Genomic DNA, 18,435 nt, shown 5'->3' on the forward strand with positions numbered 1-18,435 from the left:
TTGTCGGGCCACGGGGCCTCTGTGCATACTGAGCGGCAGGCCTGCAGTGGCTCTCCAAAAAGGTGGATAGAGGACAGAGGAGAGTCTTTGACTGTGGACAAGAAGAGGCAGTGTTCACTTCAAGAAAGAGAGGAAGGCAAGATGAAGGGCTGCACACAGAGACAGGAGTGAGAGAAGGAGACAGATGTGGAGAGACACTGGGAAAGAGGAGGAAGTATGGAAAGAATGTCAAGAGGCCTCAGAGGAAGACACAGTAAGAATTCCAAGTATATAAGTAAATAAGAGTGAAATGGATAAATAAAGTCTAGGGGGGCATAGACAGTAAAATAAGAGTGGGGTGTAAGGAGAAAGGCAGGAAGAAAAGAGTGTGCACAGATTAAAAATCGAAAAAGGGGATGAGAGACAGAGCAGAGCAGCCATATGGAGACATAAATCCAGAGCTCACACAGGGCTATACATGGGGGTTGCCTGACTGCTTGGTACAGTAGCTCTTGTCCTCCTGATGTCAGCTGGACAGCGCATGTGGAAGTGCTGACTGAGCTTTAGGCACACACACACACACACACACACACCAAGATGATACAAGAAAACTGTACATCACGGCATATAAAGCAAATGTGTATCATCTGTGTTTACTCATGTCACAGATGAGGAGATGCAAAATAACAGATGCCTTATCAGATCCCATAGCCAGATAGCACAGTCCCTGGCTGTGCAGCCGCTGTCTGTCTTCAGTGCTTTACAACATGCTTCCCTCACATGTTTTCTAGAATGTTTTTTGACTACTAACAAGCTCCTTGTCAAATAAAACAACCTAACATTTTTCATCATTGTGGGTCCCCTCCTTCCAAATGCTGATTTGAGCAGCCAGAGGTGATTCAGTCACAATGCTGTCCTATCCAAAAACAGATCCACGCTCCTCAGAATGTATCACTTCCTGTTTGACTTCCTCCATCCTCCTACATGATTGGATGCTAGTAAGCATCCCTTTGAGGCTTACAACCATGGCGACTGTGGAAGGAGTTTACATGTGACCTTTGGTTAATGTCAGATGTCACAGGCTTTTATATCACCCCCCGATAACAACGTGACATGACAGGAATCTTTAGTGACTTTTTTCTGTTCCCAGAGTTTGGTCGCCTTCACAGAGTAATACAAGGCCTCGTCAAAGATATTTCAGAGCAGTAGGGCAACATTATTTATCCTTGTGAGTGGCCTTGATGGAAGAAGTGCTGTTGTACACAAACAGCAGTAACTGTGTTTTTATATGGGTGTGTGAGACCCTGAGGAGGGACCCTAGAGAGCACTGACAGAGGACAGGAGAGATATCTAGGGTAACTTCATCTTCACCGCCAGACACACTCAGATGTTTTTTCTTTGTTTTGCTTTTGAGATGCATCTACCGGATACACCTACCAGATACAAAGTACTTACTCAAAGCACAAAGAAAGGCCGTCCATTATTGCAGTAGCACCGCCTTTGAGTGTGTTTGGTGAGCAAAAAGGACAAAGTGAAGTCTACTGAAGTTCACAAACAAAGTGCATCAATAATTCAAACCTGAAAACTTTGTGAGAAGAGACTAAGGGCATGAGGAGGAGGAGATGTGATGCACGAGGGAGTGAAAAAGGTGGATCTGATATTAAAACTGAACCTCACTTAGGAATTTCTTTGTTATAATAAGAGTTGTCGTGCTGTAGACAGATGGATGACAAATGATAACAAAAATAGCATTACCATTATAATTATATTTATAATTACCATTATAATATTTCATTATAATTGAATATGTTTTTTTTTTCAAACAAAAGTATAAATTAAATGCAGGTAGACCTTTGAAGTTTTTTTTCTGATCATGGCAAATTTCTGCTGTTATATTTCTGAAGAACTGACAAAATGTCTGTGAAATAATAAAGATTTTTCTAAATGATCAGTTTCCATGTTGCATACCATGATGGTATCATCTGTCAGTTTGTCAACAGTGTTATCAGACTAGTCCTGTCTGAATCTCCTGCTATGAGCCAGGGTAGGTCAAGTCTCTATGAATGATTGTATAGTTGTAAGTTAGCATTTATACAATTCATGTGAACCTACAAAACTATTTTCTTGTTTTTGTTGCTTAGCTCCACCTTTCAAATGTCATGTGTGCAACTGAGTAAAAAGACTTAATCTCATTCATAGTGCAGTTACATGCCTCAGGCATGTGTTGCTGCAGCGCATCCTGTCCATTGTGTGTCATCTGTTTTCTCAAGCTATGATACTTCTGCACTTGTCTTTTGTTCCCTTTCTACCTTATGCATTTGTTGGCTCTCTCCATTTCTGTTTCATCTCCCTCCTTCTGCAAACACTTTTTAGCTCCTGTAGGCAACACAACATCCCTGCTCTCTTAGGTAAATTAAGGCCTGAGGCGAATGTATAATCCAGAGTTCGTTTGTGACCCTTTTTCATGCTTCATTGAGTCGTTTCCCATAAAGAACAGGGCTCCATTGTGAAGTGGGTTTTATTGTTGCTCCTATTGCATAATATCAAAGCACAGATATGAATTTATTAATTGGGTTTAGAAAGTTGCTATATAAATAAACTTTTGCTTGCTAGCTTGCAAGCTAAATTGGCCACCCCCAGTGGTTGATGCACATGTCATTTCAGACAGACAACTTGATGGCCTGTAGTATTAAACACAGTAACTGTTACCCCCTAACCAAAGGTGTTACCAAACCAACCAAGAAATTGATTTTAATGTGAGATTATATTGTACACAAGGGGCCTAAATTGTTAGGAAAAAATATCCCACTGCGTAGAAACACACACAAATTAGGATCTGACAGAGTCTGAGGATGCTTGGTGGATATCAAACATTATTCCATTAAAAATACAGTTGTGGTCACAAGCTGAGATCTCCCTGAGGCAGAATAACATACTCTGCACTGCTACAGCACCTCTTGTATAAATCACTACTGTGGATTCTTTTTAGAAAACTGCTCAATGAGACGGATTAGAGGGTCAAGATCTTGGCATTGGTTGTCTCCCAGCAACGAATGAGGCCTGAAGTCCTGTCTCATTAGTGCATTTTTTTACCCTTGCTACACTGCACCCCTGTGTAGTTGATGTAATGACGCTGAGTACTGTAGTTGTGTTATCGCAAGACTGGGTGTTGGAGCTGATGGCAATTGGCAGCAGTTTTCATTCATGACATTAATGTATAGCAGCTGCTGGACAAAACGCACACTCTTTTTTCTTGGTTCAGTGCTTGTGTGTTTGTGTTTTGTGAGTTTTTTTTTTTATGTGTTTCATGTACCTTGAGTGTTAACAGTGTGTGTTTTCATGCCAGTGTGTAACAATGCAGCAGAGTCAGGTGCAGTCTATCTTTATTATACTGTATGTGTATCTCAGTATGACATAGTATAGTGTGCTTTTGCCTGTGCAGAGCAACCCGACAAATCGATTATTGAGGGGGCCTGACAGCTCTGCTCGCCAGATGCAGTAGAATACATACTGTAGCAAGGGAGCGCCATCAGTTGCCCTGACAACACCAGCGCCTGTCAACACCTCCGTCTTAATAGTGACAAATTGTACTTATTACATCAGCGTTAATTCCCCCCGATCTCCCTCAGATGAAGATACTTAGCCCCGCACTGATCAAATTGTGTCAGCATAATTACTGGGAACAGAACCCTATTAAAAACCAGGGCCTCAGACGCACTGTCCAGACTCATCCACAGGCCTATCACTCAACATGCATCTCTGCGTAGGAAGTAAGGAAGGGGGGCTAGAGGGTGGAGGAAGGCTGGGAGATGGGGAAATGAGTGGGATGAAGAAAGGAGGGAGGGAAAATTTTATTCTGAGGCAGTTGTATGCACAAAGACTGCTGGAGTTGTCTTCCTTTAGCTTTGTTTTGTGCACTAGTGACGCCAGTTTTACAGCTATAGCTTTATAACAAAAAACTACTACTGGAAATCGAGGCGATGATTGGAGATGTAACAGCAAGAAATAATAAGAGTGCTGGCAAAGGGGTTGCTCTTTGTGATGAGTGCACAGAGAATATCAGTTCTACAGTGTTTTAGCATCCTTCAGCTCATTGTTTTGGGTGTCTGTCCCTTAACATTTCTGCCTTTGTTCACTCTTACCATTTGTTGCTTTCAGCTCCAGCAGGCATCCGTTTACAGTACAATTCTGCAGCACCTTTGGCACCAAAATGCGTAAAGATAAAGTCAGCGGCTAGCTGGTGGTTCATTTATGGAAGAGTGACAAATTAAAGTGTCTTAGTAAGGTGTAGGGAGGGTACACAGAATAGCTTTGTTGCACCTTGACATTGATTCTCCAAGCCTTTGAACTCTGGAGGAATCAAGACCATTCTTTCAAAAGGTATTCTCTCATTTGATGTTTTGATGATGGTGGTCGAGACGCTGTCAGTCCAAAATCTCCTATAGGTGTTACGCTTGGTTGAGATCTGCTAACTGTGAAGGCCTTCCCTTACGAATCATATCATTGTCATACTCATCAAACCATTCAGTGACCCCTCATGCCTTGTGGATGGGGGCACTGTCATTTAATTTGTCACCCGTCTTTAGCTGCTAAATAGCCAGATATTGTGCTCAATAGCTGATGGACACCAAAAACAGAGCTAATCTCTCATTTTCACTAGATGCGGCTGCATTGTGTTCCATCAGCAATACCTGAGCTTATCACTGCCGGTCTAGTCAGTGGTTGTGATTCTACTGGGTCTGGCCGCAACACATCTCAGATGCATCCCAGATGTGACTCTCCAGTCTACTTCACTAAAAATACGCATCTAGTCTGTTTTTGACTGATGCTGCATCTGAGACGCTTCTGACAAAGTTCAATCCACCAATCAGGTAGCGCTTCCTCTAAAATATAACTATGTGAAACACAGATACGAAATGACTGGCCTATGAGGATGCATGTATTGTTAATACAGTGACCAATCTTTGATCTGTGTTTTAAATATTTCCTGGTGCTATGAATTTGACATTTGTAAATTAGTTCTTAATTAAATACAAATAATCATGGTTGTACAATTTCCTACAGATCTATCATCCGCGTATGTAACACTAAGAAGCTGTATTGCCAAACTAGGAACCTTGTTTCTGCTCGAGTGAGAGGAAATCATTGTTTGATGGAACTGTTTCGTTTATCACTGGGGCTGTCAAGCAAAGGCGTTTTATTGGGAAGTCAGACAAGAACCCCTGCAGCCCCCAGAGGGAACGAAGTCAGTAAATGTGGACTATAGGAAAAAGAAATTATTAAAATTTGAAATTTCATTAAAGTTTCAGTCTACTTTAACAATAACTGCAATTACCATAAGCAATTTTCACAACTATACAGATATGGATTTAGCATTGCCAGTAGCTCAACAGTGAATTAAGTCTCTCCCTCTCTCAGTTGGTCCTGAATGGTGCTGGAATGGAATTCACAAATTAGTGTCGTCTGATGGAAATGTGCTAATTGCTGTTGTTAAGCTGCTGCAATAATTAGGTTATGATGGCAGACTGCTACACATGTTGCATGCACACACACACACACACACGAAGCAGTTAAAGCCAACATCCTCTCTCCACTATGTTGGAAATAAAAGGCTAGATTTAATTACTCATTTTACTGTCCATCTGTGAGTATAATTTTCCAGATATAGAGTCAAACACAAAGTGCAACAGTTGATGGTTTCTCCTACTGTGGGTTAGAGAGAAGTTTTAGTTTAAATTACAGCGCACTGTAATGAAGTAATGCTAAGTAAATGAACAGATTAGTTAGCTGGCTTTTTGGCTGGGGAAGACAAAGCACAGATGCATGAGAGTAAAGGTTGATGTAATTTGAGCTTGGGTTTTGTCCTCACCTAAGACTTATTTCCAACTGATAAACTTTTGTGTCAACATACTCTAGGTACAGTGATGTAGTGGACAGACTTGGACATTCCGTTTGCTTGACAAGCCACCTTGCTCCTAACAGACTGGGTACTTTCTCCATGGAGTTCTAACAATGTTTGAATTAAAATATGCCTTTGCTGTCTCATTAGGCCTTTGTTATTCTGCCTACAGACCCACTCTGTGCGTCCATAACATACACAGCTAAACATAAATGCATAACATACTAAACAGGCTGGTCTATGATTTTCTGGTTGTGTTACGGTAGCATCTGGCAGTCAGAATGGGAAAGACGTATCCAAACACATTTGTAACTTTCTAAAACCAGCAGTACATGAGACAGTCTAGTTGTTTTTATAGCTGACCAGAGTCTGAAGCTGCAGGAGTTGGTGTGGCCTACCTGCTACTGTGCCTTGGTGTCTGCTGATTGTGTTTACCACACATTTTGCTTCTTGCTTTCTCACTAAACTAGTTGGATGGTCAGTTACATAACTGTGTTTTAAATGTCAGTAACATTAATTTAAATCCTCATGACTGGTGTGCATACTTTGTCTACAATGCAATAAACAGCTAACATCTTAATGTGCCACTTAATATGAATACCTTTTAGAAAAAAAGACCTGTGAAAGCAGTTCAGACCTACTGGTTATTTTTTGATGTATTTAAAAATCTTACCACTTAACACCTCCTTTAGACCTTTCTGTCCAGCTGCTAATATCATGTCTGTCCTGCTGTCTGCCTGAAATATCACCTTAAACTTGTGGTGCTGTTTTGATGCTGCTCTCCTGACATTTTTCGGTGCACAGACCTGCTTAGCAGCCTGCTGTTTAATGACTCTGGGCTTCAGCAGAGATTACTGGATTGCTAACCTCATCAAAGACATCAACAACCCCCAGACTCTTTAACCTTGGAGACCTGACTCTCCATTTCAGCATTTTTTGTGATTTGTATGTGTGCAAGTGCATACTTTCAGCCATTTTCAGCAAGCTACTATATGAAATTAATTAACTCTCCATGTGCTCTTGTTTGAGAGTGCTCTCCTGTTGTGACCTAAACCTTCTCTTCACACATGTGAAGTGCTCCTTTTTCTATAGCTCCATCACTGTAGTGTATTTACTGTAACAGTTTTCATAAAGACATTTAAAATGTCCCTGCAGTATATACACTCACCAGCCACTTTATTAGGTACACCTGTACAATTGTATGCCTTTCAGTGCAACACTTCTACCTCAACATCTGTGTTTATGAAACTCAAAATGTTTCACTTTCTGGGGAAAATGTCATAAATGTATAAATTCAATTGTATGTTTTCTATTGAGGTCATAGTTTAAGGTGGTGTTGTTCTTGACTGCATTATATTCAGAGGTGTTCCTAATAATCTGAACCTCTCATGCATGTAGCTGGGGAGGACAAAAATATAGACGCTTTCATTGTAGATTAAGTTAACCTATAATTGAAATATACAGAAACTAATAAAATGTAATTCCAATGATCAATAAAATATTTTAAAGCTATTATAGGACACTGAGTATTTAAATATTTTGCAGTATGTAACAAAATGTTTAAGGCAGGTGAACTACAGCTCTGGGGCAATGTTTAGGTAAAGGAAGGTGAGCACTTGAGACTGCAGGATTTCATTGCAGTGTTCTGACACAGCCAGCCACTGTTTTAGCATTCAGGACACAGAGGGAGACACAGAGAGGAGCAGAAAGAGCGAGGCCAGGCAGTAGAGAGAGAGAGAGAGAAGGGAAGCAGGAGAGGAAGTAGAATGAGCCAAAGAGGAACACAGAAGTTTTTGAGGCTGAATAAGAGACAGAGAGTCTCTTAGCATTCCAGCTCTGAAGCCAAAACTTTCACTGAACCAAGGATGCCTTCTTTACTGCGGCTTCAATGGCAGCTCTGTTATTGACTTGTATACCTAAAATCTATTCACACAGCAGGTGCAATGGGAGAAAGAGATTTTTATAGGTGACTTTTACAGGTGCTAAAGGCTTTTTTAAAATTTTAATAATGTTAGCTTATGTATTTTTAACTTAATCTCCATTTTCTTTTGGTCTAGTCTGCACCCTACTGTTTTTTCTTGGCTGTCTCAAAACAATTTGTAGATGCTTTTCAGTGATGTTTGAGTCAAACTGCAGAAAAATAAACCACTGATTGGCCAGGTGATAGCACTATCAAATAAACCTTATAATTTTACTGTTAACTCATAAGCTAAGATATAGAATTGATTCAGATTTCCTGCCTCAAGACAAATCCACTGCACACTCTCTTGCTCATGTTTGTTTTTCCACCACTTAGGATTTCATGCAAAATCCATTTTCATTGTCTTGCCCACCAGGTTATTCAAATAATATTGAAAGTTTACACATGACAAATGTTCTACTTAACAGCAGGGCCTAAAATCCAAATTTTTTAGCTGTGACATGCAAACAAGGGCATGTAAACAAACTACCCATACAGTATCTGCATCACATTTTCTTAAGATCCAGTGTCCCAATGGTTCAGCCATGCAAAAGGGTCTTAGTCGATCTACTTCCTACAACTAACTGGCTGCCAGCTTTGCAACACCTGAACTTGTACTGTACATTGCTAGACGATTTTTCAATTTTACGTCTTAGCTGCTCACAGCCTTGAACCAGGAAATACAGCCAGTCTTTTTACACACCTTTGGAAACATATCTAAGCAGGAAACAGAAATATAAACACCAGTGGCCACAGTACAGCATTGCCTGTGCCTAATGTTTTTTAAACACAGCAGGTACACTGAGAGAAGGAAATATTTGCTTCTTGGTGAAGAGTTAGATGAGAGGATCAGTACCTGTTAAGAATCTGTCAGAACCTCAAACTACAAAAACCACAGTGTCAAAACTCCTGTTTGCCATTTTACGGGGTGTTACAGTATATGGCGGACAATATCTTGGCCAGGAACAGTTGCTAGGCAACCAGGAGAGACTGTACTGTACTGAAAAGTTACTGCTCCCAGCTTAGCCAAAGAAATAGTTCATATAGGTCTAAAATGTTGAACTATTGCTTTACGTTTTTTGGATGTAAATTAGTGTGACTTTTACAGGTGCTAAAGGCTTTTTTAAAATTTTAATAATGTTAGCTTATGTATTTTTAACTTAATCTCCATTTTCTTTTGGTCTAGTCTGCACCCTACTGTTTTTTCTTGGCTGTCTCAAAACAATTTGTAGATGCTTTTCAGTGATGTTTGAGTCAAACTGCAGAAAAATAAACCACTGATTGGCCAGGTGATAGCACTATCAAATAAACCTTATAATTTTACTGTTAACTCATAAGCTAAGATATAGAATTGATTCAGATTTCCTGCCTCAAGACAAATCCACTGCACACTCTCTTGCTCATGTTTGTTTTTCCACCACTTAGGATTTCATGCAAAATCCATTTTCATTGTCTTGCCCACCAGGTTATTCAAATAATATTGAAAGTTTACACATGACAAATGTTCTACTTAACAGCAGGGCCTAAAATCCAAATTTTTTAGCTGTGACATGCAAACAAGGGCATGTAAACAAACTACCCATACAGTATCTGCATCACATTTTCTTAAGATCCAGTGTCCCAATGGTTCAGCCATGCAAAAGGGTCTTAGTCGATCTACTTCCTACAACTAACTGGCTGCCAGCTTTGCAACACCTGAACTTGTACTGTACATTGCTAGACGATTTTTCAATTTTACGTCTTAGCTGCTCACAGCCTTGAACCAGGAAATACAGCCAGTCTTTTTACACACCTTTGGAAACATATCTAAGCAGGAAACAGAAATATAAACACCAGTGGCCACAGTACAGCATTGCCTGTGCCTAATGTTTTTTAAACACAGCAGGTACACTGAGAGAAGGAAATATTTGCTTCTTGGTGAAGAGTTAGATGAGAGGATCAGTACCTGTTAAGAATCTGTCAGAACCTCAAACTACAAAAACCACAGTGTCAAAACTCCTGTTTGCCATTTTACGGGGTGTTACAGTATATGGCGGACAATATCTTGGCCAGGAACAGTTGCTAGGCAACCAGGAGAGACTGTACTGTACTGAAAAGTTACTGCTCCCAGCTTAGCCAAAGAAATAGTTCATATAGGTCTAAAATGTTGAACTATTGCTTTACGTTTTTTGGATGTAAATTAGTTTGAGGAAGAACAAATATGCTGAAGGCATATCCGATTTGAAGATACTGCTTCATGAGACTTTTGCTTTTATCCTGTTGGTGGTGAAAGGCCGAGACAGAGCATGTCTGTTCAATCTCACTAAGATCTAATAAACTTACAACTTAAAATACTTGATTGCACAGTGTAAGGTACCTCCACAGTCCTAACTGACATAATTTCCTTAGCTTCCACTGATCTAGCAAATAATACTTCCTTAAGTTGCTGATATACTGCTGATATACTTGCTTTTTACCTGTGTGCAAGCACTGACGATGAGTGGCGGCATTCTTCACACTCTTGTTGGTGAACTTGTATATGGAATATCTTCCTTGTACCTGAAGAAGTACCAGTCTGGGATTGAAAATGTAGTTTTTTTTGTTGTGTTTTTTTTTTTTTTAAGAGAGCAGTGCGAAGCTTTCCACAGACAGACTGTATCTACTACAAAGAGTAAGATGTTCATGTGTCCTGTTACTTGATAACATTGTAAATAGAAACACATGAAATTACAGTTGTTGATGTTGAGGTCACAGCAGGGAAAACGGCAGTGGCATCATCATACAGTAAAGGTCAACTGAAGTTTCTCTTTAAAACGTTTTGCTATTGTTGTGATGATGTTGCTGACCTTACGTTCCTCTGCTGCCCCTACCGGCTACGTGGTCAGTTTCATCTTGTGGATGCACATAAATTTTTAAGGACAGCACAACCAATGGTCTCATGAATGCAAGCTGCGTGCACATGTATCAGTGGCTTTACCAGAGCCGCAGTATCCTGCCTAAACAATGCTGTAATTTACCTGCTGATACTATTAAGAATAGAAAAAGCAATGGCAGGTCCTATGTTCAGTACCTTCAGTATGTGTCATGACCCCATTTGCAGCTGCCTTCTCAGATACACTGAGCAGTAGTCAGAATAGGAAATAGCAGTAGTCATTTCTTTATTGGGTTTAAGTTTTGTTTCACAGATGGACTTTGTGTGAAGTAACACTGGAGGTTCTTCATTACTGTGCTGTGATATCTGAGAAGGTTGTATCCACTGATTTTAAGAGCAATAGTTTGACCATTAACATGACCTTTATTGATTTCAGAGTCATCATGTCAATAGATCCAGGAGAGAGACAGTGTCTGCATTGACCTACTGTAGTGGTCTGCTGTGTACAGTAGCTCAGTGGTTTCAGTGTTTTTATTCGACAGTGCATAAGTGTCATTATGTATTATGGTTGATTTTATATTATAATCGAAATATACAGGCACATTAACAATTACATCTTGGTTTGTTCTGTAGAATAGCCACAGAACCCATTTCAATTTCTCTGCATGAGGCCGTGCAGTCGTGAGGAGCCCTGTGGTGAAGAGTTCAGTCCTGCTATCTGACCTCAGTCACCTCATATTAAAGCTGTGACCCAGCATCTAGTCCCCCAACTATTTCCCAATTCAGTGTACCCACTGCAATTAATGGAGAGAAAAGATGGAGCTCTATAGAGTCTTTGTATCCAGGTTAACAGCACAGCAATTGCAGTTTTAAGTAATGCTTGAGCTATAAAGCCTACGATAGACAGCTATATGTTTTTAATTGTAATTTTTTTATCTGAACTGACTTAGGAAAGTTGAAATGAGCTAGAGAATTTGCCACACCGAGCTAGAGCATTCATAAACCCATTTATCATATTTGTCTCTGCTGTCCCTCCTCACTGTCTGACTCACAGAGTAACTGAGAGCCAGTCCCACCTTCCTCTTTCAGCAAATAACAAATCTGACTCACCAGCTCACACTTTATAGCTGAGATTATCCTCCCTACTAAGCACTTTAACCAATTACTTATTTTAAACTCAAATATGTATTGTGGTGTCAGTTCAGTAATTTAAAGGTTAAGAGTTGAGAGATAATCCAGCATGAACTGAATCTGGTTTCAAAATGCCTGTTGTGTTCTTTTGGGCACTTTCTTTGTATCAGTTTCATATTCATACCATAGTAAATCCATAAAGACAAGGTTCGTTCATTGGTAACTTTGTCAGATTATTATAATTTGTGCACATACAGAATATCTATGTCAGATTATCATGTAAGCAAGTGTTGTTTTCATCCATCCATCTATTCACTATCTGTACCACTTATGCTGAAGAGGTTTGCGGGTGTCTGGAGCCAAATCCAATCGACATTTGGGGAGAGGCAGGTTACGCCCCGTACATGTCGCCATTCTATCACAAGACTAACACACAGGGACAGACAACCACTCACATTGACATCTACATAAAATTTTGAATCACCAATCAACCTAAGATGCATGTCTTTGGACTGTGGGAGGAAGCCAGAGTACCCAGAGAAAACCCAAACAGGCACAGGAAGAAAATGCAAACCCCACACAGAGAGACCCCAGTTGGCTGCCAGATTCAACCCCAGTACCTTTTTACTGTGAAGTGACAGTGCTAACCACTGCACCACCACTACCCATGTTGTTTTCATTTAAAGAAAATTAAAGGTAGCCTGTGGGGTGTTTGACCACTCTAGTGACACTATAGAGAAATTTGGTTCATTGTGGGTTCTTGTTTTGTATGTACTGCACATATGCATATGAGGATGCACAAGAACAAGTGCACGAGATTTGTAAATGTCACAAGCTGTTATATTCATGTTTTTATTCCTATTGTTTACATTATTATTATTATTATTTTCTGGACCATTTTCAGATTTATTATAGTGAAATGTCACTTTAGATCCAAAAAAATATTTTACTTTGCCAATTTGAATAATCACAATGATAGTTCATCACTAGTTTAATCTAGTTGCTGAGTTGCAGATTGTCAGCTAAGATGTCACCAGCTTGGCTCTCATTTAAACTACAGCAACTTCAGCGTGCCTGTTGGCAGCGAGGATGCTGTGACACTAGCTCATCTGTACGTCGAGGCTTATTTAGCCCGCGGAGAGTGAGAGCCCGCTGTTCACATTAGATTCTGTCTCTGGCAAAGTGGGGATATTAGATAAAGTGTGTCTGCTGGAGTGGGGCACTTTTTCACTTTACAGTAGCAGTGCCTGTGAATGAATGGAAGGAGAGGGCTTTTTGACAATAACATACAAATCACCATCCGGAGGATTTTTTTATGCATCTGGGAACTGAGGCCTCAATTATTGCTCTAATTAAGCCATAGGAGTTTATATACTACACTGCACTACTAGTTTACAGTTCTTCGACTTTAGTGTTTAAAGGACAGTGTGTATAATTTCGTGCTTGGCATGGTGTAATTGTGAATAAGAATTACTAGTAAATGCTGATACATTGAGCAACATAAAAACAAAGCAGAGGAATTAAAGGGGAGTAGGTCACGGAGGAAAAATACAATTGAATACACTTCAACACAATAGCATTCATTTTGAATCCCCTCCCTACTGTAGCGTCTCCTCCGTCTGCATTCCTTTCTGTCATAACACAATAACTGAGCACTGATGTCTTAAAAGGCATTGCAGGGGCACAGGGGTGCTTGAAGAGAAAATTGCAGCAGCTCACAGCGGATGGAGTGAAATACCATTCTGCCTCACTTAAGATGGATTCCACAGTGAGATTTCAGAGGACCAGTACAGAATCAAAATGGAGAAGCCAGAAAGGAGGAGAGAAAAAAGGGCAAGAGGCAACGTGTGTGTGGAGTGGACATGTCGGGAGAAGATGTCTAAATTCACTTTCTGTTGCTGCATGTAAATATACAAAATTATTTCAAGATTTTTTTTTTCTTGTTTTATTGGGTATTGATCACAGCCACATGTCATCAGCAATAAAGCATTTAATATTTACAATATACAAAAAATACTGAAATTCAAGGCCATACAAGAACTGAACTGAAATGGAAACCAATTACTTCTTTCACTGTGAAAATGCATCTTAGAAGCAAAGGCAATAATGAAAAACATTGATGCACTTTTTTTTTTTTTTTTGCATCTGGCCTCCTCAACCTCTGAGAAGATTTCCTCCCACCAATCGTCTTGCTTACTAGCATGCATGCATGGCTGCCGGCATCTCCACATACACACCACCCACACAGTCACCCCCCTCTGTTTCTTTATAAATTCTACTTGATGGTTGCCCATGTATGTAAACCAGTGAAACCCCTTCAGGACATCAGATCTGTGGAATTTGTTGTCAATGTTTACAATTGCTCAGCACCCCCCACCCCCCAGTTCTCTGTATTCCCCCTGATTGTTTAAACCCATACAGTTAATTTATATAAATATCAAAAATGCATATCAAATCTAAGAATATGTTTTAAGCATGATTTGCTTCATTTATGCATATTAGTCTCAAGTGGAAGATTACACCTGCTGGCTTGATGGTAACATTAGTGTGGAATCTACAATGTAATATTATATTAGTTTATTTTACATTATTATTTTTTACAGCTAATTATTTGGCCTGTGTCGTTATTCAAACACTTCTGTCTCTTACACAATGTAACTCAACAACAGCACCTCAGGACACTTGTGGTATGTGAAATGTGGAGGCAGCACTGCAAATATGGTGTGACATACAGATCTTTTCCGTCTGGTCTACAGGGGATGATGCGTGATTTAATGGAGGTCAGATCTCATTTCTTAACCCCCACAAAAAGGAGAAAGTCAATGTTTTTCACTTTATGTTTTGGATTTACAATGTTCATGACACAAATGACAGGGAGAGATGCTACATAGACATAACATGTGACAGACTCTAATGTGTGCGGCAGTATTTTCCTGGAGCCCATGATGTCGATGTAGAATATTTTTTTCTTAACCTCATCAACACTTCCTGTAATTATTTCTCCTCATGCGTTAAAGGCCTTGTAAGCTGCCTCCATCTACTGCACAGTGAAGACAATCCCCTGTAAATTGCTGTTTTGATCAGTCTACTCATATGGGACTGTGGGGCATCCATGTGTTTGTGGAGAGGAAGGTTTCTTTACATTATATATGTTGACAACCCTGCTCAGCATGGTTTCATGTGCAGAATTAACATAATATTACTGTAAACACTAAATTGGCTGTCACAGACAGAGAGGGACTGGCTTCCTATACCAGACGCTGGCACCAGTGAGGTTACTGCAACAGCATAAACCAAAGACAAAACGGTTAAGGCTGGTAAAGACCTGACATGTGGATTTGATTTTATGAACACAGTTTGTGCCTTTTTGAAACTTATGGATGTATTTTGTGTTCCATTATCTGGGTGATACAGATTTTACCACAATAATTTACTGTATTGCTTTAAATATTTGTCATTAGAAGTTCACATCTCACTTTATGCCAGATCTTTTGCAACTATTGATTATTGACAAGATGATTATTTTTTGTTTTGCTCCAGTAAACGTTATCTCATGTAGAAATAAAGGATAACATGAAAAGACTGTGTGTGGTGAGATACTAACTTCCACACACCATATGGTGAATGAAATCCTTTAGTTGTGCAGGAGTGAAAAAATTCTTTATGCTGTAAATGTTGTTTTGATATCTACATAACAACCACACAACCGTTGCCTTTCATGCATTTCCAATTGCTCTTCTTATCTGCTACAGGACAAAGATATCTCATCACATCCACTGGAGCCTTGTACATTCTCGACGTCCTGCCTGAGGATGGGCTGAATAACTATCGCTGCACCACACGGCACCGCTATACCGGCGAGACTCGCCAGAGCAACAGTGCACGTCTCATTGTGTCAGGTCAACACTGCATTCAAGCTGGATTTAATTTTTAAATGCCATTTAAAAGACCCTAACATTGTCTTACTTATAGAAGACAATATAATATAATAGACAATAGGACAAATACTATACTGTACATGTACGTAAGTTTGGCATTGCACATTTAGGGAGTGTTCCAGGTCATTATTACATAGGTCTTGAACCACACAAGAAGAATTGCATCTCTGCATATTAATGTCACTGTTATGACTTCTCCTGAACAAACTGAATTTCAGAGTGGCATGACAATACTGATTAATGATAATATTAAGTCATATTTAGGGTTATACTGTATCTGGGACTGTCATCTGTTTATATTAGTTTCCAGGAGTGATGGAAGAAGTACTGAGATTCTTTACTTATGCAAAAGTAGTAATACCACCATGTAAAAATAAATTATGAGTTGAATTTGAGGCCAGAAATCCCCTGAAAATGTCACAATTAATGAATAACTTTGTATGTAGGAAACGGCATCAGGCAGAGAAGCAGAACAGGCTGGTGAAGAAACAGGTGCATCTTCAGCAGTAGTGGCAGAAGAAGGCTACTCAGATCCCTTAAGTAAAAGTAGCAATACCACAGTGTAAAAGTACTCTGGTACAAATAAACGTCCTGTATTCAAAATGTTACTTAAGTGAATGCACATAACTATTAGCATCAAAATATACTTGAAGTACCAAAAGGAAAAGTTCTCTTTATGCCTGCAGGTCAATCTATTTTAGCACTGACCACATGTCCTTCTATGGGCCAAACCGTACTTGAGCCAAGTTGTATTGCAAGTTGTAGCAAGTCTGTAGTTTATGTTGAAGGTTGTAGCTTAGTTTGATGAATTAGGGTAACTTTACATATGATGAACCTTCAGTACTTCTGTATGGATGGATAGACAAGGACCAGTCTATAGTAGCTTCTCCAGTTTCTTTGTCACAGTGAAATCCAGTTATAAATTAGAAGAACACAGTTTCTCTTTAGTCTCCTTCACATAACTAAATATACAGTATATAGAACTGGCACCAGGAATCAATACTGGATTATATTGTCAAGTGCCTGGCAGTGCTGACCACTAATTACCACTAAATTCTCTGCTCCTTCCAGACCCCACCAATGCTGAGCCAAGCATCTTGGATGGCTTTGACCACCGAGAGGTGATGATTAATCATCGGGTGGAGCTACCTTGTAAGGCCTCAGGCTACCCAACACCCAAATACCGCTGGCTCAAGGACAACAGCCCTTTGGAGCCTGACAGTCGTTTCCGCCAAACCATCACAGGGTTGCTGATAGAAAGCGCTCAGCCTGGTGACTCTGGGACGTACGTTTGTGAAGTGTGGAACACTTATGGCAATGCTGAGGTCATGGGGCGCCTCTATGTAAAACGTAAGTCTTTTATTAAAAGAGTGGGATCCTCTGTACATCGGTCATTCACATGACACTGTGAACATTTGTAACAATATAAACCAAGAAAGAAAAGGGTGCAGAACAAAAGACCTTATATCCATCTAACGGTCCATTTAGATGAATTGTTAAGACTCCAGTAGACAACTACGGGACAGTGTAGTACAGTAGCTACAGTATATTTCACTTGTGTTTGTGATAGTATTGACAAAATGGACATGACAAACCAATCATTGGCACAAAAAATTTTGTACAAAACAGACACATGTCCTGTATGTCTTCCTCTCAGTGTCACTGTTATAAAAACAAACATTTGACAATGCTCCTTTAAATTTATTTCTGTGTTTGTAGAGCCCTTGAAGGCAGTGGTCAGCCCTCGGAAAGTCAAAGGCAGCGTGGGTAGCAAGGTGTCTCTGTCCTGTAGTGTAAGTGGCTCTGACGAGTATGAGCTGTCATGGTATCGCAACGGAGAGATCATCTACCCTGGCAACAATGTTCGTTTCACTGGACTCAACCGGGAGAACCTAATCATGGAAGGAATATCAAAGAGTGATGGCGGAGCTTACCAGTGCTTCGCCAGGAAGGGCAAGATGTCTGCACAGGACTTTGTGCAAGTCATCCTTGAAGGTAAAAGCGCTGTAGTATACAGGTATCCATGTACATAAACCACACTGTAGTGTCTGTGTTATACCTAATCAGTGAGTTAGCAAAAGGATTGAGGTCTTAAGGATCAGTGCATCAGTTATGTGGTAATGCCATCCTGCTGTGACTCTGCCATAGGCTCACATTAGTGTGACGATTCCAGATGTCCCAAGCACATACAAAAGTACATGCGCACACACTCTCAAATCCAATAGCTTACCTTGGCAGTGTTGCTCAGGCAACTGTCTCCTGTGGCCAGGGAGCTGTAAAAAGAAGATATTGATAATCTATAATCATGTGGAACAGACCTAGATTACCAGAGAGCAGCAGCAGGCAGACATAGTTATTCCAAAAGCCAACCACTCTCTGTATCTGGGAGGAAAGTTCCTCATAATGAAACCTAGTTATGGGTAGTCTAGTGGTTCTAGCACACCGTGTCCTAATACAAAGTAAAACATAAAAGTGTAAAATGGTGAATTGTTAAAACAACACATAGTTGTTCCTTTTCTTTTGCCGGCTTGAGACTTAATTACTATTTCACAAAAGGGGTTTTTATGACTATTTACAGCGAATAACACTTACAAACCGAGTGTTTGAGTGAATAAGAGTTAGAATTGGTTTTTAGGGTCACAGTTTGATCATTGTTTGATTCACCTCTGTGCCACCA

The 18,435-nt window shown here is 40.0% G+C and overlaps 1 protein-coding gene across 2 annotated transcripts in view; it reads left to right on the plus strand.

Annotated features, from left to right (window-relative positions):
• Positions 1-18,435, plus strand: part of dscamb (Down syndrome cell adhesion molecule b) — a 130,738-nt gene that overhangs the window by 71,137 nt on the left and 41,166 nt on the right. For both annotated transcript variants that reach the window (XM_020600281.1, XM_020600282.1), the window contains exons 4-6: positions 15,573-15,719; positions 16,830-17,108; positions 17,478-17,753. In XM_020600281.1, coding sequence (XP_020455937.1) covers positions 15,573-15,719; positions 16,830-17,108; positions 17,478-17,753 — 702 coding nt within the window. The remainder of the gene's footprint in view (positions 1-15,572; positions 15,720-16,829; positions 17,109-17,477; positions 17,754-18,435) is intronic.

Source organism: Monopterus albus, unplaced genomic scaffold, assembly GCF_001952655.1.
Source record: "Monopterus albus unplaced genomic scaffold, M_albus_1.0 scaffold46.1, whole genome shotgun sequence".
NCBI classification, from domain to species: Eukaryota; Metazoa; Chordata; class Actinopteri; order Synbranchiformes; family Synbranchidae; genus Monopterus; species Monopterus albus.